The sequence below is a fragment of the Pyxicephalus adspersus genome, chromosome 1 (assembly GCF_032062135.1).
Source record: "Pyxicephalus adspersus chromosome 1, UCB_Pads_2.0, whole genome shotgun sequence".
Lineage (NCBI taxonomy): Eukaryota > Metazoa > Chordata > Amphibia > Anura > Pyxicephalidae > Pyxicephalus > Pyxicephalus adspersus.
The window spans coordinates 84,855,088-84,879,130 of record NC_092858.1 but is presented as its reverse complement, the minus strand read 5'-3'; the positions used below and the strand labels follow the sequence as shown (position 1 = coordinate 84,879,130).

The following is a 24,043-nucleotide window of genomic DNA, read 5'->3' as shown; positions in this document are numbered from 1 at the left end:
TATTTACGTGTGTTTATAGCATAGCACATGCCATTGATCTTTGACATTGTCCAGCTGCAGCTCAGTGTACCCACATCAATTTTACCAAAAAAATATAATTACACTCTGTGCTGTCAGGTCCTTATTTTCATTTTTTCCTGAAAAGTGCCAGCACAAAACCCAAGACGTGGGCTGAAGAAAATATGTTCTGTGTGAAAACTGTGTGAAGGTCTTTCTACTGTGATAGGATTGAATTGGGTAGAAATTAGCAAACTGCAGCAAGCTACTAAGCTTATTCCCAATATTTTAGTTTATTTAAACATTAGTATTTTCTCCAGTTTTTTTTGCTATATTCTACTTTTGTATCTATGTTCTGACTCAGTCACATAGTACCCACACAAGCTGTGTAATTTACAGTAATTAATAATGTAATTTGTCCAAGATCCTGCCCTCAAATCATTGTAAGCCAAATACATTTTAAAATGATTATAATAATGATTATATGCAGGCTTCCTTTTACCAGTAAGCTTTCATTGGTATCAATAACAGAAAAATAAGTACATTTATATAAATAAGTACATTTAGATAAGTACATTTATATAGCCTTTATATTTTTCCATACTAGTGAAGGTATGACTGACTGAAGCATAAGATTTGCAAGTTGTGCAAAGATGCAGCTATATTTGCATGCACTATGCAAAGTATATCTGTTGTAAAAATATGACATAAATTTGTATAGGATAAATAAATGCATTGCTTGGCTACCATTGCACATCACTGACAAGCTATAGACCTGGGGTAACAGCGCCATCTATAGGCAATGTGTGGGACATGTTTCCTGATTTTTCAGGTCATCAAGACATAGTTAACAAAACAGAATGCATTGCTGCTATTAAAAGATGTCTGTAGCCAGAACCAAATTTTCAAGCCCAGCTAGAATTTGTCCTAGAGCAACACTATTTTAGTAAATCAGCAACACTTTATTTCTCTGTTATCACATTTGATTTCTATGTGATTGTGTATGCACAAAACATAGGTCTACGATTATATATCAGCTGGTAATAAAATGTGTCTGTATACGTCAAAAGTGCACCACATAAATGTAATATTTAAAGCTAATATATTTGTTGTAGTACACGTTAAAAAGGTGGTTTATTCATCATGGACATTGTATATTATCATTAGCAGAATTTAATTTTTCTGTTCCAAATTGAATTTTTTAGATAATACAGGATATCTGTACTTACCAAACAGATGGTTTGTCTCATCAATCAAAGAACATTCCCTCCCTGTTATTTCTATACATTGTGTACTTTCTGGAACTTGAGTTTGTGTACACAGAGCCCCTATATGCATGAAAAATTGTTCCTGCAAATTTTATCAGCAGAGGAATGCACAAGACATATTGGAGTTTTCTTGAAATAAGTGCTCCTAAAGAGTTATCAATTGGATTGATTTCTTCTACATGTACTGTACCATACAACATTGTCATTTTAATCCACAACCACATAGATTGGATCATATATACTAGGGCAATAAGTAAATCAACTGAACAGGTCCTAACCTTCCATTTTATTCACATTAAATATTTACACTGTGTGTCCCTTTCAATGTAATGTAATGTCACACTTGAATTACTAGTGCCATAGTAATTTGATAGTCTTGTATTGCATATATGCAATGAATTGTCATAACTTACTTTTAAACTATATCAGCAGAAAATACAAATGTGTGCATATCTGTGTCCTTAAAAAATTCAGCTGCACATGACATATACTTTTTTGTTTTGTATTTCCCCTGTTCAGACTCAAAGATAAATGATTTTCATAGAAGACTGGTGACACCCTACATACCATAAGCTCCCATGAGATGTGTAATCAGTTTTGTATGTTCTCAGTTTATCATCCAAATGAAATGGGTGAAGCAGGGGCTTAACACCATACTACCATAATACTTGTAATGTTTTTAAAGAGACATTACCGTCATTCGTTGCAACAAAAAATGTTTCCATATGACTATATGTCTAATCTGTTTTATGCATGGTGTTTACCTGTAACAGCTTACCATGTACAGATTTCCAAAGTTCTGACACTGCTAACATCATAACATCATGTGATGTCAGTGACCCCTCTGACTTTGTTGGGAGGTGGGCCCACACAAACAGTATTTCTTCTAAAAGGGATGCTTTGACACATAAGGCCTGAGTTAATAAAGCTCTTAAAGGCTAGAGAAAATACACTTTCATCGGTGAAGCTGAGTGATCCAGCAAACCTAGTATGTATTTATTCAAAGTCATTTGCTTTTTTACAGCAAATGTTTTGAATCCTGAACAAGATCCATTTCAGGTTTGCTGGATTACCAAGTTTCACTGATGAAAGTGTATTCTTTCCAGTCTTGGAGAGCTTTAATAAATCAGATCTATAATGAGGGAAGAGGCTGTGTTATGGAAAATGACTGTTTCTGGTTTGGTCAAATTTTCTGGTCTAGCAAGGTCTAAGATACATTGCAAGTAATACAAATTTTGTATTGAAAGGAAAAACACTGCATTGGGCTTTAAAAGTACCCTATTTCTACAAGTTCACCAGCATTCTTTAGTTATTGAGATGGTTTGTTCATTTCACATATCTTATGAAGGAGTTATATTATACTGCTGGAATGTAACTGTTTTATGAAAGGTCCTTTTTTAATATAAATAGTAAAATGATAGCAAGAAGAGGTCTTAAGTGTCCATATAAAACAGACCAATATAAAATGATCATTGTGGCAGTTAAATAAAAATCCCTTTAAAATAGATGGAGGAGTAATTTAACAACTTAGTTGACCATGTTTGTACAAGGCTTTGAAAGGTATACATTCTCCATTCACCTCGGTAATCTTCAATAACATCTAATATTTCAAGTAAGTACTTTTTGGAAAAAAATACTTTTAAAGCCCAAATAAATGTGTAAAATATCTAACCAGTCTTCCTCACACTCCTAATACAATTAGTAGTAAAATATTTTTTTTTTAAATACCCCTTTAACTTTTTCCTTGCAGCACTAATATGAGGTTCAACTTCCCCTTTGCTCTGTTTAGCTACATTTGTCTTGAGAGAGGATGGGTACCATTTAACCAAAAAGTGGGACAGCTACTATGGGGCTTTTGGACCTTTTTCTGGAGACCTTGGGTGGGCAAATATTTTAATAAAGGCCAAGAGATTGAAAAAAAAATATTTTAATTCTAAAGCTGAATTTAGGTTTTTAGTCAGCCAATTTTCTCCAGTTTTCAAGTTATTCAAATCTAAATGTTTCCATAGTCAGTGTTGTTTGTTGGAACAATACTGTTAAATTGGGCAACAGAGCCATGTTATAAGCTTGTGTGGACAGATTTATTAAGGAACATGCTGGAGCATGTGTTTGATTTTACTTTATCTTATACTTTGTGTTTTTGAGTTTTTCTTCATCGTACTTCTAGAGAACAATTCAATGATGATGGTATGTGGAATTCTATGGGACGCTTACTCCCAACTAAAAAGAATGCATAGATTATTATTGTGATGAAAGGTATATAGGAATCTTACTTGCTTAAACTGAGATTCTCATCATCTGAAGAGAAGAAACCTAATCTGTGCATATGTGCAGAGTCTTCTATTCCCTATACTATTTACATCTGGACTTTAATACAAAAAACATGTAATGACTCTCAGCATATTAGCAGCAGCACTGCATTTAACTATAATAAATAAGGTCAGTAATAGTTTGTATAGTGTATTTAAGGTAATTCAAGTTGTCATTCGATAATTATGTAATCAAGTAGTCAAATAACTAGCTAGGGGTGGTCCATGGACTGGAAAAGGACCTGATCTGATTTGAGCTAAAGCTTTAACTTTTACAAGCATAATAAAACCAGTTCTCTCAAACATTATTATCCAGCAGTAAGTAATAATTCTGCATGCCATTGAAAGCAGTATATCATGCCAACACCATTATTTAAGCACAGTAGCTTGAATTTCATTCTAAAATAAGATGGAAAGCCATAGAGAAATTTGTAGAGAGAAGAATTAGATGAGAAATGTAGCATAACCATTCATGATAGATTGTAGAGATCTAGATTGTAGGGTCTAGTTAGTGGAATACTAGATCAGAGGATGTTCAATAAACGAAGGGGGGATATTGTGAGAATGGAGCAGGAGTTTGTGGTTTTAGGGGATGAGGGAGTGAAGGAGAGTGCAAAAGTTAATGAGACAAGTCACTGTGCTGTCTAAATTATGGTTATGTATATATAATTATATGGTTATATATATATACATACAAACACACATGTGCGCACACACACAGAATGGAGCTGTAAGTATTTGTTAGTGGACAAATGTCTACTTTTGGGTTCTCTGCTTGATCTGACAATGTCACTGGTGGTGCCAGACTGAAGACCATTATTACACTACAAATATAATATGGAAAGCATAGTAAAGCATGACAGTAGACTCACAGGTGAATTTGATGGTTTGCACAGCATGTAATGGATTGTAAAATATCTGGGTAATTTTATGATAATTATTTGGAGAGCTCTCATAAAAAAATATATGGAGTAAAGGAAAATAGGAGGGCACGCTAGATTTTGATGTGCTTGATTATTTCACACTACTCTGAGCACAGTGGGTTATTTTTAGCATGTAATACAAGCATACATTAATAAACAAATCCTGCAAAAATATCAAACTGTAAAGCCTACTAGTCCGCTTTTAGGCTCTCTCAGGGGCTTACGGATAAGAGAATTTCCAGTTAGTAGTTCTCTAATGCACACTAGTCTTCACTAAGTCATTTCTTAGTTTTTAATTTTTGTGGAATTATTGTACTAAGACTTACAGTATGTTCTGTTACCATCTGTCATTTGACTAGTGCATTGTGTCCAAATGTAATGGTCAAAATTGTCAGAGCAAGATCATTGTTTCCAAGTATTTCTGTACACTGACAGCATTGTACACATGTGATCATGTGAAATGTGTTATATTGCTATTAAAACAAACCCTGCCAAATGCAAAATTCTCTGATTAGAATGCTATTATAATTGGTTTTTTAATTGGATTAGTAAATAAAAGTTTTACAATGATACTTTGTTTACATTTTTTTGTTTTATGCCAAATTTCAGACTGGTCATAAGTTTGTGATTACTGCTTGCTCAGGCTAGTGAACTGCTGCCTCAGGCGAGACACTAAAAGTAGCTTATGCCCATAGGAGCCCTGAAGAGAATGAATAGAGAAAAAGAGAAAAAGTGGTACAGTGCCACTTACTACTGCCAGCTGTCAAATACAGTGCTATGAACCAAACACCTGGCAAGGTGCCAGACCCCAGGAGCCATGCAGAATCATTCAATGACAAGACAGGTCTGAACCTGTATAAGCTCACACAAATATATCACCTCTCCAGGTATTCATTTATAATATTTTTTACAATATACAGTACTATATTGTATGACACTTCATAAGAAAAGTACATACAAACATTTCAGTGATCTCCTGATTCAGCTCCTGTACCTGAGTGAACATTTAAAGCAAAAATGTGTTTACATGAATTAAGTTCGTTGTATTTCAGGTAGATCAACATAAAACATTTATCTTGACCAGCTATTTACTCCAAAAAGTAAAACAAAGGATTGCAAAACAGTGGGTTATCTAAAGGGTAAGCACAGCAGAAATTTGGCCTGATTTATTAAAGCTGTCCAATACTGGAGAGGGTACACTTTCATCAGTGAACCTGGGTAATCCAGCAAAACTGGAATTGGTTGATATTAAAAGGTATTTGCTGTTTGTTAGCAAATGTTTTCAATTCTGGACCAGACCCGTTCCATGTTTACTGGATCACAGAGGTACACTGATGAAAGTGTATCATCTCTAGTCTTGGTAAGCTTTAATAAATCAGGCCCATTATGAGAAACTGCTATTGATGTGTTTATCATTAATAAAAGAAAAATCCTTAAAATATGAAAAAATACATGAATATTTGTATATACCATTATACATTTCCTTACCATTACCAGTGCACCATAACTATGCTAGTAGTTAAATATAAGGTATGTTTGCATTTATGATATGCAGTGGGTTGCTGTAGGTGATAGCATAATCAGAGATGCTTTTTAGCTAGTTGGGCATGGAACATGAAAAAGAAAAGCAACTGAGACTGCAGAAAGTGTAGATACAAAGATGTAGAATAATGTAGGTTCACTGCATGCAGCAGCCACTTTGTGTACACCCATTGCTATGTATCAAACACTAGAGCATATAGCCAGTGATGACCAGCAGTGAAAATAACTGCTGCTATCCCCAAGATAATAATGGTAACGCAGACTAGACACCTAATTACAGTCATGCTTGAAGTGAACATCTTGTGAAAGTTTGATGAGGCCTCAGGGTAGTCTGGAGCTGTATATTTAAAACCAAATGTCATTTATGAAAGCTCTAATTTTAAAGATAAACTCCAGGCAAACAGTGCAATGCACAAATGAACATTGAACATAGTGAGCTACCAAATGATATGTATTTCTGTCCATCGAGTTCTAAGATTTGCACAGTGGTTTAATACAGTACAGCTTAGTCTGGAAGGATGGGATACCCAAGTTTACAGCTGCAGTTTAGTAACATAACCACTCAATGACTAGACAGTAAAAGGAAAACCAGCACATTAATGAGCTTAGCTCTCTGTCATGCAGCTCTTTCTCTCTATTAGCCCATAAATTGCACTATAACACAACTGACTGGCTTTTTGTGCATCTTCTCCCTCCCTGGTCTAATTTATTAGTTGTACTAATTATATCCTCATTAAAACCAAAAGTTTTGCTTTTGGTCACGAGTGACACACATATATGTAATGGAATATGAAAATAATTATTCTGTTATATTGTGTATTGTAATGTCTGTATTGTGAATACATTTTTTTTATTATTACACAGTATTTATATATGGCTGACATGTTATGCTGAGCTTTACAAAGTCCACAGTCATATCACTAACTGCCCTTCAAAGGGGCTCACAATCTATGACATGTCCCTACCATACTCATATGTCAATTTTGGGGGCCAATTTAACCTAACTGGAAATATTGTCTATAGTGTGCTATGTATAGTATGTTTTGTATACTTTCTCTATATTACTGTATATCTTTATACCAATTTTGCATTCATTTATACATGCTTTCAAGACAGCATGATTCTGCCCTGTATTGTGCTGATAAAACAAGAAAGTGTCAGATACTTAGCATGAATCTTTAATGCGTACACTGCAGACTGTGCTTCAGGGGACAGCATTAGGCAAGCCACACATTTCCAGCAAAGTTGCAGAAGCCTTTCACCCAACTTTTTACTCAGCTCTCCATGGAATAAAACAGGTCAGTTGTGAATATTAAATTAACATCTTGGCCACTCTCCAAAGTGATTTGGCCTAGTTAGGATTCATCCATGAAAGCTTTGCTGTTTTATGTCCTGATAATGCAGCAAGGCACAGAGGACTGGACAAAACAGATGCTATTAAGGCTGCAGATATGTGGGATATGCACGTTTTGCTTATCGCTTATACCAGTTATAATTATCAGGTTTTTTTTTATATCTCTGGTCTGTTTTTATACAGTTTACTTAACACAGGTAAAAGGTGATTGTCTTTAATCTTCAAAGTGCTCTATTAAAACCCAAATCCACGTTTTCTAATTTGCAAATAGTAGCTTCTGGTTCTGAAATGAGAGCTCTCCCACGTCTCAGCACACCCATTAGCTCTATAACAGACGCATATGTGTGCTTTTTTATTATTTAAGTTTAATCATTTTGAATATTTATTTAAAAGGTAGCAAATAATAGGAATATAAGTCTATCCCATCTGTCCATCTACAATTCCCTTTAATCTACCTCTTTGAACAAGGTTATTAAATTGCTGATTTTTTATATATTCAAAAACAGATATGTGTACTTTACAGTGAGTGCTTATTTTTTCTAGCCAGCTTTTTACAAGGGATATATACATTGGCTGGACATACAAAATATGAAAAGATTTTTAGGATATACCAACATGAGTTTCTCCAAACCTAAAAGAGTCATATGAATTTTAATGATATAGAGATACTGTACAGGCATTTACATGCATACCAAATGCATGTGTTTTCATGTTACATGAACAAGATGAATATGCTTGTTCTTTTGTTTACAGTTTGAAAAACTCCATCTTTTGCTTTGCTTAACATACATCTCAAAGAATCTCAGAGTTTAAATTCTAACTTTGTTACTGTTCCTATAGTTAGCAATAGTAGCCTGATTGTAGCCAGAATTTTAGTGAGCCTGTGTGACTTGTAGCCCAAGGTGTCTGTTCCTAGCTGACAGGAGTGGTACCCGGTGTGATCTCCTGCTTCTGTAGCCCATCTGTGTCAAGGCTCAACTTCTTGTGCATTCAGAGATGCTGTTCTGCATATCCTGGCTGTAATTTGTGGTTATTTGATTTGAGCCTTGTACAAATGTCTTATAGACTTCAGAGGATTATCGTAAGAAAGGATCTTTTGCAATGGTTTTCAGTGACAGATGAACAAACAAGTGCTATACACACAGTACAATTCTGTTTTATGGATGGAGGAGGATGAGCGAGTGGCATCTCAATATGCTCTAAATCAAAGGTGTGGACAATGGTCATTATTCATCATCTTGCTGTGGTAGGACTGCTGTACATCTGACAATATGGCCATTCTGCTCTAACCTCTGACATCATCAAGGCATTTTTGCCCAAAGAACTGACACCCACTGGAAACTAGAGACTCACTTCTTTTATACATTATCTGCATAAGCCTAGAGAAGGTGGTGCAAGTAGATCAGCAGATCAGAGGTGTCTAAAATACTCAGACCAGCCCGCCTGACTTAACCATTCCACATTCCAAGTTTGTTAAATCACCTTTCTTGCCCACTCAGTTTGAACTTGGGTTGTCTTGACAGTGTCTACACATACCTAAATCCATTGAGCTTCAGCCATGTAATTACAATCCTCAATTTAATGAGTATTCAATTATATGATTTCTTTCATTACCAATTTCTCTGCCATGGCTATTACTATCCTGTTTGGCATTCAGACTGGACAAAGTTCTTCATTTTTCTTCAGTTATCAAATCATCACTGCATTTATGTGACATTGAATAAATACATTAATTAATATTTATAATACATTATTAGCATAACAATATTAAGCAATGACTTCTTGCTAAGCATTTCCAAAAGTGGCAAGAACTTCTTGATAATGATACATTATTTGCATTAGGCAATTGTTATCATTTTTCAGTATCTAGCTACACCAAATTAACTTTCATAGCAATCTTTGTTTTTGATTTGCTTCAATGTTTTGGTATCACATTCAAAATACCAGTTACATTATTTTAAATATTTATTTATAAGGTGGCAAATAATTTAAAATACCAGTTTTATCATTTTGAATATTTGTTTACTGTAATAATCTATTGTGATGTAGCTCTGTACAATAATCTGGGTATCCAGTGTTTGCTGAACATTATGTTTATGATTACTTAAAATCTGCTGTGAGTATGGCACAATATTTAACGCTTGATATGTGCCTCGTGCCTTAAATCAGCTTGTCTTTTGTTTTCTTTAAACCTAGCTGTTGGCTTTTTTTTATTAAAGTATCTGAAATGAGAATTGTTGTTTTTCTGCTTTAAAGCACCATACGATTTTTTACTCATTTACTCTTTACAAAATTACATTAAAATTTAAATTTTGACTAGAAGCTTCCCGATAGTGTAGAATAACAGCATCTATTAATATAGTTATGAACTTGAATATGAACATCATTTGAATAATTTCAACAAGTTTCATCACAATAGAAGCTCAAATAAACAGGGTTATTTTGTTGGCCATTATCTTCTGCTTTATAACTAAATTGTTGCCAGTATACTACACACAAAATGACTGCAGACTTGATTATTGGCACAAAGCATAGTGTAACAACTAGGTATGTGTCATTTTTCATAATGATAGTGTCCTTTCACAAACTGCAACATAAAACCTGCTCTTTAAATCCATTTTGACAGCAGAAGAATCTCCCAAGTACAGCAGTGAGTTAACAGCCCTGGGTGATTGAGTGTAAAAGCTCTGGGATTACTGCTCACTGCTCTGATTTGCCATTCTACTGGACTGTGAAGAGATTAGAAGGACCAAATTCTTGGGCTGAACCATCTGGATGTCTGGCAGGGGAGACACTAGGGTTAGCAGATGTTTGGACTTGAGCATACCATGACTATCCCGGCAGGTAAAGCCTGCTGACCCCTTTCTGTACATAAAACAGGTCAGTCTGTACACACACACACTGAATCCCTCTGCACAGTGCATATTATGGATAAGAGAGGAGAAGCCTCTTGGGCATTGGAATGCTTCCTAAAAAAGCAGAGCTGAAATCACCATGGTTCTAGGATGCTGTTTTCTTCGGAATGGAGGTATTTGGTTTTAAATTCTGTTATTTTTATTACCATGAACCTATTCCAAACGCTCCAAACAATTGTATGTACATGTGCATGCTGATGAACACTTTGCACAACAAGAATACATATCACATTAGAGGGGTATTGCTGGCACATCTGCACACATACATAAATATGCAGATATGGGGAATCTGGGATGCTGACAATCTGATATAGAGAGATGAAAATAAAAAGACAAGTAGGGCAAAGTCTCCAGGATAAATTATTGGTGTGCACAGGGTGTTGATTATGGGTCAGATAAGAAGCAGTATGTTATTTATGGCACTTAGCTGGTAATAGAGTGCTGAGTAAAGACTTAAACAGGGAATAGCTGAATTGTTATTATCCCACAAATCTGATTTTTCTTTAGTTGTATGCTGTTTTAGTGGATCCCTGTGGGACAGTAAAAAGTTCTTGACTTACTTTTTTATGTAAATGATTAACTGTTGTGATTGAGATGTGTTGCTATAAAACAGGCATTGCTATATTTATGTGACATCCTAAAGCTTGTCATTAGAGATGAAATATGTTACAGTGACTGATAAATGAACTTTTTTGTGCATTTTGAGCTAAAGGAAAGCAACTGTGGTCTAAAGCATAGGATTTAATTTTTCATTGTGTGGGGTATACAGAGAAAATGATAAAGGAATCCATGCTATGCAATAAATATAAGCTTCATGTTTTAATAAATTACCTCCTGTATGAATCCATTACCTATCATTGAATATGTATGGCCACCTATTGCTAAGCACACCTTTCCTGTTCTTTTTCAACACCTTTATGAGTATGTGCAGGTGAGCATGTTCCTAGTTGCTGTGAACCAGCACTATCAATTTAGTTATGGGTTGTGCATAAACTCACATAAACTTTCTTTGCAGAGATACCCACCAATCACTACATTAAGACGAGGTATGTGGCTTATCAGGAAGGGTGGGATTTAACAAGGAAGGTATTCCAGGACATATGGTTTATGAAATTCCTTTATGCTGGGGGCACTGACTTCACGAAAGCTGCTACAGGGGCACTGCGCACGTGTGTCATAGCACACCTAATTCATGTGTCAGCAGCCAGCAGTGGTAAAAAACAGAGCAGGAAGACCTTTTATACATAAGGCTATGAATGTCCTTACTCTGGCTGTTTAATGTATGAGGTAACTGATCATTTTTGGATAAACTTGTCTGACGTAAAAGCCAAAATATATATATTTCATTTGGTATGGTATTTTCAGTTTGTTAGAGTGTACTTGTGTACGGCATTGCAAAAATAATACAATTACTGACCTCAAGGGAAAGTGTTTTGCAGGTGATTTGACGAGATATATGTGCTTTACTGGTTTAAATCCTCCGCTGTTTATTTGTGTCACTTTTAGCAAACTATACCTTGCTCAAAATGACAAAGTAATTTTCTGTATATGTATCACTTAGCCTAAATAAGATTTGACTGGTGGAACTGCAAGTCCCAATGTCCCACCAGTCTTTCTGTCAGAACTATTAATATAGCAGAATTGGGTGAGCTATGGTGCAAGTATTATAGAGAATATACATTGCTTGTGGTTACATGATCCATCTGTAAACCATTTTAATTATGTATTATTATAATAGCCTACTGCCAACACAGTCATTTATTAAAATCTGCTACACATTTAGTAAAATAAACACTGTCCAATGAGCATTGCCCATTGTTATGAACACTATTTTTACCATCAGAACTACTGGCATTTAAACAGTACTAAGAAAAGTCTTTGTCATTTGATATTTGTAATAAACATCTCTAATACATAATACTTCTTATCTCTAAAAGCTCTCCTTTACCTTTCTGTAGATTTAGGATTTATCATCAGGAGCTTGAAAACTGTGTACGCAGACATTGTCCAAACAGAATTCATGCTGAAACCACTGACCTGATGCGTCTGTTTCCCAAATGTTTAAAACTTTTGACAGTGCTAGTCAGTATTATGAATAAATGTTTGATGTGGCCTGCAATATTGTAAAGACCATATGTTCAAACAAGGCTTATATACAAGTCCTTCAAGTTCAGTGCAATTGTACAGTACATAGCAAAAAGTTTAAAGCCCCTATTAAACTCTACCACCCAGTTAGAGGAGACATTGAGTTACAAATCTAGAAAACCTTAAAAGTCGAAATATAATATGAAGTAAAATACAAAACATAAAATTATTATTTAGGTAGATATGCGTTATATCAACAACCATCTCACTAGATCTGAGCTATAAAATTAGGTGTGTTCTGAATTCAAGAGTGTTTTGCTTTATTCTTTAATGGAACCAAAGTGAAAATTCTCTTGCCTGGTTAACTTAAACTGATGGCTCAGCATTTTACGCCGTGAAGGTTTTATGTAAATCGCACAGGCCAGGCCAAGGAAATGTAATACTTACGTAAACCACAGTCTTGGGATCAGCTACAAAGACAAATCCATTAGTTACATTATTCATGTTTAGCCACAAATGTTAATATTTCTTTTGTCTAATTGCTGTTCTGTGTTTTGCTATGATGATGTTGGTTGACCAGGATATAAATCATTTTGATATTTCATAGAACATTTACTAGGGTTTTCGCCATTACAGAAAATATTCACGATTTCCTGAATCCGCACCCTATTAATTGCCATGGTTTTCTTAGAAATACACCCACATGAATAACAAAAGTCTAACCCACCAACACTTTAAATACAATATTGAAATCATGAAAAACATACCCTTACAAGTTTAACATGTTTGCATTACCTGATCATGTGTTGGCAGACCAACATAAATATTGGTGCAGTGTTAAAAAAAAAAAAGAACAGAAGACTACTTTCTGCTTGCTTATTCAGTGGGTTTAATACTTTATGACCAACTATTCCAATCACATTTCGAGTTTTGTCTGCTTCTCATTTGTTGTGTGGGTATATCAGTACAATGTACGGTAAATTAATTACATTTACTCCTGCTTGGTATTAGTGGATCGACTTGTGCTGACATCATATGTAATTTTGCTGGGGCTTAGGAATAGGTAGCTAGATCCAAGAAGTGTGCAGTCCGGGTACTGAAAGAGTAAGCTATAAGGTTTTGGGTAGGGTTGGCCCCTTGAAAAAACACTGAAACTTTTTACACCCTGGGAAAGGTGACATGGTCCCCTCTAACAAGGAGCCAACGTGCTGTACACTTGAAGGTTATCCTTAAAGTTTTCTACATTTGGTAAAACGGCCATAGTATATATACTAAAACAAGCGCATCTTTCATATTGGTTCAAAAATGACGTAATATAAATGACATAAAAAAGCCTAAAAGCCCACAAAGTATTTATCACTGACGTTGCAATGCATATAATCTGCAGCTTGTCCACATACTTCTTTCATAAACTGATTAGGATAGATAGGCAAAACATGTAAAAAGATCACTAGATCACCACCTGGTGGCAGTAAGAATGAATTATGCTAAACTTACCTGACTAGATTAAAAATAATTTTTAGTCTTTACAATAATAAATAAAGAAACAGAATAAAGGCGTTTGTTCTGGTTTTTATGTTGCAGTGGTTAAATATTGAGGGAGTTAAGCTTTTTATTTTCAGACTAAAATGAAAGACAAAATTAAAAGTCACATTCAATATCAAGGAAAATAAAAGCCTTACATTCCTTACTCCCACAAGCTGCTGCTCTTGGCTCTCCTTGAGTGTTCTGATCTCTGACATACACTACAAGGTATGAAATAAAGTGGGGGCATTCCATAACCACCTCTAATGGATGTAACAGGTCACTTTCAAGCCAGTCTGACTGAAGTTACAATTAACATGGGCAGAACAATGATGCTGTCTCTCCAGGATACCTCCAATCCAGACTGATGCTTTAAAATGAGATCATCTGAGATCAGACAGATAGCTCTGTTATTTTATATGACGATTGAAATGACTTTTACATTTCACTGGTGCAACACAATCTAGCAGTAATTTAATCTGCCAAACACTACCCTTCTATAGGTTAACAAGAGGACAAAATATACATAAAAATTGTATTGCTTTAAATATTTTAAATCCTTTTCTCCTATTTTGACAGTTAGTTAGTTTAAACAACCTGAGAGGGTTATCCTTTTATATTTGTTAGCATAATTTTATAAATAGTAGTGGGGCATAAAGATTCATAGTGATCAATAAACTAAGCCAACTATGTACCCAGCGCACAGGTGCCATATTCCTTGTACCCACAGATATATTTAATTATTAGCACAATCTTTTTAAAAACTACTTTTGTATGTCTATAGATAGAGCTAACACTCTGGGTCTGATTTATTAAAGCTCTCCAAGGCTGGAGAGAATACACTATAATTTGTAAAGTTGGGTGATCTAGAAAACCTGGAATGGACTTCTCCAAAGTTATTTGCTAGCAAATGTTTTGAATCCTGGACCAGATCCATTCCAGGTTTGCTGGATCACCCAGCTTCACGGATGAAAGTGTATCCTCTCCAGTCTTGGAGAGCTTTAAGAGATAAGGCCCAATGTCTGAACTAACCTATAAAAAAAAAGCTTCATTAAAACAAGCCCCTCTATATACCTCTATAACCCTCCTACACCTTTGCTCACCTTTACTAACCCATCAATCTATTTTTTGTACATTATACACACCCCTGGATGACATTTTTTTAGTATGAGCAGTTGCAGTGGAAGTAGTAGGATTTAAATTTAGGAGCTTTTTTCTGTGGTTCTTCATTTGATCCATTGCCCTTTGCAAATGAACACAGTAATTATTGTTTGATTAAGATCTAGCAATTCAAAGGAAAATCTGTGCTGAGATACAAGTGACTGTAGATTAGGGGAATGTGTCCACAGGTTGAATGCTTATTGATCACTGTGGTTTATCTAGGTTTTCTCTGTAGCTCCTGATAACATACACAGCCAAATGCCTCCTTTTCTGGCACTATTCTAGCAAATGGTTACAAACAAAACCTGCATATTTGTAAATGAAACCATTCCACAATACACAGAGATATATGTTATGTGCTGTAAAAATCACATTGCAAGGGAGGCATTTATCAGGATTTTGCACAATGGTTCAGGCTCATTCCTTAGCCCTCCTATTTCTATAAATCACAGAGATCTATTAGATAATCGTGATGTTTTTTTAAAGCATGTGGATAAAATACGTGAATTCTAAATTTATCCCCAAAAAAATAACGGGTCTAATTTCTTTGCAATACACTTGATAGGAAAGCAAACTTAGACTTATGCTTACTATACTGTGGGATTGTGTTTTTATTAGTGTTTATTGCAATGTCATGTTTGTAATATAATTTTTATGTTCTGTATTTCTGTACTAATGAGATACATTTGTTCTTAACATGTTGGTTGCAAAAAAAACTTAGCAAACTGTTCTGTGCAAACCAGGGTTTGACCTGGATCTGGGAGGTTTACAGGTCTGTGACTTTCTTATCTGCTGGGTATGCCAGTTATGTAAACTTGTAAATTGGTACAAAGAACCCCTTACTAGTTCAGTAAGGTAATATAGAAATGTATTTAACTATGCCATCTTTACATATACATATACATTACAGACCCCTACATTTACATTTATTTCATGATAGCCAATTAATTTAAAGTACACACTAGTGAAGCATGAAATACCAGATGAATTAAATGTAAAACTAATCCTGTTTTATATGCTAATTGGAGTTTGCAGTACGATATAAATGTATGGTTTTCTTATGGGAAGTTGCCAGCTCAAGTCATTTCCCCACCCTGTTGTGCATGGCAAAGCATCACAGTGGAAGATGCAGTATGGCAGCGCATACATTATTAAATGCCTCAGAGTTCCTTCTAGTACATACTGTCAGAACACATTATAAAAGATAATCCAGTGCTAAGGAAAGGGCTGACAGTGGAAAAAAACAGCAATCAGAAGGAGCTCCTACTAGTATTTTTTTTTGTTTTTTTGTTTTCAAGAAGAATAAATGTACAGTACACCCTTAAGGCGAATGATGCCTTTATAATACTATGCACTCTGTGATAGTAATATTAACAAACAGTAGGTTAACAGTAGTTTTGTTTTATAGAAACACAGGTTTTACCATAGCAGCTCTGTAAGTTTACAACTTGTGTGGCCACTATGTGAATCAGTAGCCAAATGTTTTATTATTCACGGTGATTTCTTTTTAACCACCAGCAGCATAAGACAAATTATTTGGAGTGGGTTCACCTACAGACCAAATTCAGCAAATACTTCATAATTTTAGGGATGTGTGTTAATACTTTTGTTATTAGACATTTTTGTATGTGTTGGAATCTCAGTCCTTTCAATATTTTACTTTGGTTTTCCTGAATGATGTGTGTATTACACCATCCAGCAGTATACCCTTTTTTTTTTACGGGGCATCAGGCAAATTGTGCTGTGTGTATCTTTTGACTTTGTAAGTATGAGACCTAAAACAAAAAGAATATATAGTTTTAACATAATAGTGCAATGCTTAGATAGGAGGTCATAGTATGGAGTAAAAAATAGAACCCAGTTCAGTGATTACCTAAGTAATTCCGAAATTCACTATTGGCCAAATTTAGGGGTATATAACTGGTTCCTAATATTTTTGGGAGATCACCATGTGTGGTATAATATATCACACGATTATTAATTTATTGATATAGGAAGGGAACCAAGGGGTCACTCCTCCAGAGTTCCCTGCACACTTACATCCTTCTGCCCAGTCAAGATCCCCGTGACTTACCATAGGAAGACATGTAAAGCTGTGCCTTTGCCATGCTTAAAGAGACATTTTGAAAAATTGTGTGAAGATGTATATTATTACTGAAACCTAAGTGAAGGTCATGTTATGTTTTTTATTTGCATGTTTGTACATTTACATGTTTATAAAACTTATTTAGGGCCATAGCACTTCAAAGCTGTCAAAACTGGCTGTATGATTCAATGTTGTCCCTCCCTGTGTTTCTTAAGTCTTACAGAAAATATTGTTTAAACTATATTATTGGTTTTGTAAACTATAAATCAAAATGAGCTGCGCCGCATCATAATATGGGTGATGGGGATTAAAAAAAAAAAAAAAATATATATATATATATATATATAAATATATATTTTATGTGTGTGTGTATTCAAACATGTTTGGCAAATATACTTAAGGTTCCCATAATACTTTTATTATTACTTAAATAATACGTTTATGTCTAAACATACAAATATGTATTTGTAAACAGGATTGTTTATTGCATTCTTTTTACACCATTGAGTCACATAAATGTGGTTTATTCTATTTGTAATGCTATAAAAAGGTGGTAATTACTGCCATATAAAGAGACAGTAATATATTTACAACTATACAACCTTATAAAAATCAGGGAAAGAGAAAATATCTCCTTCTTTGTTTATTAGAAGCTTTATTTTTTTACAGTGAAGACCTTTTCATCCGTTATTACCAGTATTATTGGGCATTGGGAAATGTAAGTTGGGTTTGGCACTAGGTTTTGGCAGGCACATAGCTGTATCTGCCCTGACCCCTTTCCTTACATTAGATGTAAACGCAAAAGGAGAACTTTCAGTTTACTGAAGCACTGTGTACAGTTGAATTTGTAAGTAAGTCAGAACAGGTACATTGTTTTAACAAATGCAATTAGTACAGATGTTTGTCTCAACATAATATTAGCCAGCATGGTGTCAGTTACTGTATAAAATCCTCACTTTGAGTTAACCACAAACAAAGCCAAAAAAAACAAAAAAAAATTATGGAGCCTAGACATTCATTAACTCCTGGAGAAAGCTTTAATTTGATATGCAAAACGAAACAACTGCAGAGTTTGTCTTGGTCATTAATGAGTTACAAGAGTTTGCAGAACAGCAAAAGATTTCTTCTGCAAGTAATGCGAACTGCTGTGTATATCTGACCACTTTAAATGTTACATTTATTTCAGAAGTCCAAAATTTCAGCAAAATCAATTATAATTTTTTTATTTTTCTGTTTGGCCTTAAATTGATTATATTGAGTATTATGGCCAACTACTGCCGGATGTTGTTCTGTGACAATCCAGACTCAGCATACACAAGAGAATTATATTCTATGAAGGAACATGGCGTGTCATTCTGCTTTATAGGCATATATTAAATATGCAAAGATGCTACGGGAGGAAAAACTTATATTCACTACTTGAACGTTAGTTGTATTTCCTAATGTTCCTAAAAACACAATAAATATATTGTTGATGCAAAATGATAATGTGTACAGTAAATACAAAAGAACATGTCTACCAGACAGCGCTGTGAGGGAAACCCATGAAATACAGCAAAATAAATAGAGCAGAAATACTTCTTGCTTGCCCTTTGTACAGTTATTATTAGAACAAACACGCTTGAATGATCCAAGAAGCCAAACTACCTTCCAGCATTTCAATGTAGTGCAAACACAGCATGAGACAGTGCTAGTTCTATGTTCCTCACACACACATCGAAATCTTCTCACTGATCACAGAATCCACATTGTCAGATGACCTGTAGTTACCCATCAGCACAATATATTATTTTATACTTATATATCTTTATCATTGTGCAAAGGAATAATGACTGTAAATTGTTTTATTGGAAGCTTACTGTAAGAGATCAAAGAAAAAACATCCAGTAAATACATCATTTTATCATCAATAACATACACTCCTTTTTTGACTGTTCCTCTGCAAATCAAGTCATTGGGCTTGATTTATTAAAGTTCTCCAAGACTGGAGTGTATTTCGTGGAAGAACATTGGTGATCCAGCAAACTTGGAATAGATCTGGTCTAGGACTGACATTTGCCACTTGTTAGGAAATAACTTTTTAAAAAATCATTCCAGGTTTGCTTGAATCACCCAGGTTCTCTCACGATAGTCTATCCTATGCAGTCTTGGAGAGTTTTAAAAAATCAGACCCATTGCGGTAAAATAGATTCATGTATTTATTAAGCCAGTTGTAAATAGAGATTGATTTGACACAGGTAGCAATATGCCTCTGTATTTTCTACTTCATATAAAGTTTCAGAGTTTTTTATTGCACAGGAAAGGTAAAACATACATCTGAATTTTCTCTGCGACCTATTGACAACATAAGATTGTGGATTGTGCTTTTACAGAACAAGCTGTATTCAGAAAACAAACACTGCAGTCTGAAAGCAAATAAGTTTACCATGCCCTATTAGTTTTCTCTACATGTTTTTGGCAGGTTTTGTGTAATAATCTATTTGATGACATGGGTGTGTAATTGTGAAATAAGGCATTAACCCACAATAATATCTCCCCTTGCAGTGTAATGATGCATAACATGAAGTCAGGCCAGACACCATGTCATTTTTGCCATGCTTATGAAGATGAAAAGCTGAAATGTAGCAAAAATGTGATGATGAGAAACATACTTTACCAGGATGCTAAAAGGATACATAGGTATTACGGCTGTAGGGTGGAACAGGCACACTCGCTTATTATAATAGCAGGATCAAAGGATTAACTGGATTGGGTTTTTCTTGGCCAACTGCAGCTAATTGCCCTAAAATTAAGCTTTTACTTTGGGGTTCTTAGGAGAAGTTAAGGCTTGAGTTGAAATTTTTTTTATTTATTATATAGAATGAAACATAAAGAGAAAAAGCACAGAGGTGGGGTAAGGAACCCATAGAACACAAGACTCTGGAAGATGTAAGACATTAGTGGAATAACGTACTAGGCAGCGCTTGTAACTGAAATTACACACTTGGGTGGGCTCACCCTTTTTTTTTGCAAAAGATGAGTGGCAAAGGATTTACAGGTTCTAGAATTCTGGATTTTCTTTCTCACCCAGAAGGGTTTGTATGGGGTTAGGCATAATAAAGGGATACTGCAGACGTCTGTAAATATTTTTTTAAAGTACATTAAAAATTCATTCATTATTGTAATAAAATTAGAAAAAGGTAAAAGCACTTACTTTCCTTTGTTGTACATTCACTTTTATGTATTTATCCTGTTGAAACATGCTGAGCAACCCAAAAAACGGTGTTATATGGACAGCATGCAAGGCCTTTTCTCCACTTTGTGGCCACCTGATCTAAAACCCACCTAACCAAAATGGACTTTTTATTTAGTAACATTTCTTTACTGTCTTCTTTGAACAAAAATAGACACACAGAAAGTACAAATATTAACAGAAATGTTTTTCTATGCTGAAATTTTTCTTCCAGTTTTAATTGCAAGGAAATTCCAGAGCTGATACAGACATGCCAGACCAGCTATTTATTTTGGAACATTGAGAGGCTGTATTTGTATTGTGTTCATGTACAGTACTGTAGTTTATCAAGCCTATAATGAGCGCTTTGATGCCAGACAGTTTGGTTCTTCTTTGAAACTTATGTCTGGAGTTAAATATTCACAAGAGATATCAGCAGAAGAACAGTCATAAATCACACATGACATGTGTTACTTCCAATACATTTTGTGTGCTGTTTCCATGCTCTATATTCCTCTGCTTAATCTACAATATATATTTTTTTAATTTGCTACGTGCATTCGATGATCATGATTATTTAGCTATGTCAACAACAAATAAATAGACTAATATGTTCAGTATGTAATATAAAATGATCCTAAAACGATATTCCTACTGTGATGGCCAACGTTACAGCACCCTATATCATTCAATTATAATACATCTCTACTGGCCCTTTACAGCCACTGTCCACTGCAAGTTAGATGTTTTGCATTATTACAAATGAAAAAAACACATATAGCATCAAATTATCTAGAAATCCCTAGCCATGTGTTATTCGTTAGGGTTTTGTGGCAAAGAGAAACACATTGTTATTATTATTATTATTATTATTAATAATAAACAGGATTTATATAGCACCAACAAATTACGCAGAGCTGTACATAAAACATTAGGCATATTAGATGAAATACAGCATGCTTTGGGTGTGCATGGTGTACATTTGTTAAGCAGTTTCTTACCGTCCTTTGCTTTGTCTAATCTACCAATAAATTTACCTTTCAATAATTTTGTCTTTATGAACAGCGGTCTCGAACTTGGATGCGGAGAGCAAGTTAAGCGTGTATTACAAGACAACTTTGCACCAGCAGAGGAACATCTTCCTGCCAACCACTAGACCCCCTTGTGTGGAAGAGCTCCATCGCCATGCCAAGCAAAATCTGCGTTCCATGCGTAGAGGCAAGTTATCACTCATGATAATTCATTAGGTTCTATGTTACCTTATGTATCTCTCCTTTTACTAATTATAAGTATACTTGATTTCCTTTTAAAAAAAATCTGCTTTGGAGAAACACACTCTTCTGACAATAAAAAATTCTGACTTTTTTTCTAAAAATACTAGTTCTGTCATGTTAACTGGTATTGCATCGCCATGGACTTTTTAGGATGCAAGTTCAGCTTTTATATTGTCACTGATTCTGCAGTAGATTCATGTTTTTTTTCTAAATAGCTGTAATCATTAATTTGATTGATGAAGCAAGGCTAAGATGTGTATATATTACTTTTATTAGAAATTAAACATATTTTCACAAAGGATTTGCATGTAAATTGCTGAAAAGATGGTTCAAGGAATGATGTCTTCTTGTTAATTGAAGTGGGATCTGCAGTACTGGCTTCTCTGCCCTGCAGGAGTAATTATATCATAAAAGTGTGACTTCCCAGTCTGTGCATTATTGCTGCAGTAAAAGCTTTGTGTAACAAAGGGATTTTCATTTTTCAAAGTAAAAGGAGAAGGTGCACTCGGTTTATAATTGTAAAATCCCCATCATACCTCTGCATTATCCTGTCTGTCATGTAGCCTTTATTGAAGTCTGGAACAAACAGATGTGCGAGACCTCTATCACCTCTGTGCCTTTTTATTGTTCTACTTTCTTCTTGAATCTGGGAAGAGTCAATTGGAGTTGCAGCTGTTTTGGCTAGCTTTTTTTAAACATTGCTTTCTTATGTGCAGTGGTCTGTTATCTGCAGCAGTGGCATCTTTCATTGGAGCAGTGGTGTTTCTTTTCAGTTTTTTATATAAAATTGTACGGGTTGAAACCAGAAAACAAAGATGCTGGAAAAATGATATAATGATATTATACGGGTTGATAGAAAGTTCTAGATAAAAAAATATAGGCTGCTTGCTTTAAAACATAGAAATCTGGGTATTTTTTACCTTTGTATGGGGAAAGACCAGAGAGCTAAATGTGGTCATTTGAGTTTGTACTTTAGATTAGTTTTAGGTGTGCTATGTGTACAGGATGTGGTGTTTAGTTCTATCATACAATTACATTGTCATTGGGGTGATATTGACAACTATGTGTTTTATTTGCCCTAGTAATTCTTTTTAGTAATTTTTATTATTCAATTTAAGTTCATAACCAATGCTTTGTTACAGATACCAAGTTAGAGACACCATGCTCAATGCCATCCTTATTTTAAAATGTTCAATTTAATGGCGAGTGTATAACTTATCTTTAGAGATTTCAAGAGCTTTGAAGACCAAGGTATGCAAAGTAGCAAAACATGCCTGCCATCTTGTGGAAACTTGAATTATAAGTATTCAATAATGACAAAAAACAGAGTTGTGATCATAATATTATTTACCTATTTTATTTGGCACATTTTTGCATATTTTTTAGCAGCAATAACTGGTAATAATAAAGATTATAGTGACATGTTGACATGTTTTCACACATCAGCCCTATCTGATCGTGTTAGACTGAACAATGTTTTTGGCAGAGACTGATGTCATCCTGTGTACTGTATAAAGAAGTATAAAAATAAATAATTATTCATTTTATCTGCATTCTCAATAACAGAACAGCGTGCCCGAGCTGACAACAGAGAGAGGCGGTTCCTGGGCTCTGTTTTTGCTGCTCCTCCTTTTCCCTCCTACCCATCGGCTCATACCCTAAAAAGAAGAGAGGTAAAAGAACATCACCATCTACCAGTAAGCATTGGTTTTCTTGTTTTGGCAAAGTTTCTATATATTCTATGGTTAACTATTGTACATAATCCAGTATGTAGTTTAGGTCTCCAAATAACTTACCTAATAAAATCTTTGGAACTAAATTTATCATATTTGTAATGATTGATAAAATTACTAAATAAAAGGCTAGAATAAATGTGAAATGAATCCTGATTTTTCACCTCTTCATATCAAGCTTCTGAATATTTGCAGTTAATGAAGCATAAAGTGTACCTCTGGAAACCCCACACATCAACATATGATTGTTGTTAAAAGTAAGCTGAAGCTCATCTGTGCTTTTAGAATCATGACAATGACTAGTAAACTTAATGGTCAAGCTACAAAAGTACCAATTTAGTTACAGATGATGTTTATTAGACTGAGTTACCTCCTGGCTTTTTACATTTCATTACAATTGGGTTTTACATATTACCATCACATTGGAGCCATCCTGCTCCTCCTGTTATATTTTCCATTGGATAAAATAAACATTCAGCGGGAAGATTGGACCTGTATGTAATTATTGCAGCATGTCTGTTAAAGTAAGTGCAGGGATTTCATCCCTAGAATCCATTAGGTGACCTAAATGTATCTTTTAGTTAAAAATGTATTAAAGAGAGGTCATGAAGAATCACCATCTCTGTTTGTCCTCATTTCCCCATTGTCATTGGACCTGAAA

General features: G+C 34.7%; 1 protein-coding gene across 3 annotated transcripts in view; it reads left to right on the top strand.

Annotated features, from left to right (window-relative positions):
• Positions 1-24,043, top strand: part of NHS (NHS actin remodeling regulator) — a 123,085-nt gene that overhangs the window by 76,679 nt on the left and 22,363 nt on the right. For 2 of the 3 annotated variants that reach the window (XM_072416733.1, XM_072416732.1), the window contains exons 2-3: positions 21,441-21,593; positions 23,216-23,346. In XM_072416733.1, the coding sequence (XP_072272834.1) occupies positions 21,441-21,593; positions 23,216-23,346 (284 nt within the window). Of the gene's footprint in view, positions 1-10,184; positions 10,422-21,440; positions 21,594-23,215; positions 23,347-24,043 lie in introns of those variants that run through there. The other variant, XM_072416734.1, reaches the window with a different exon arrangement.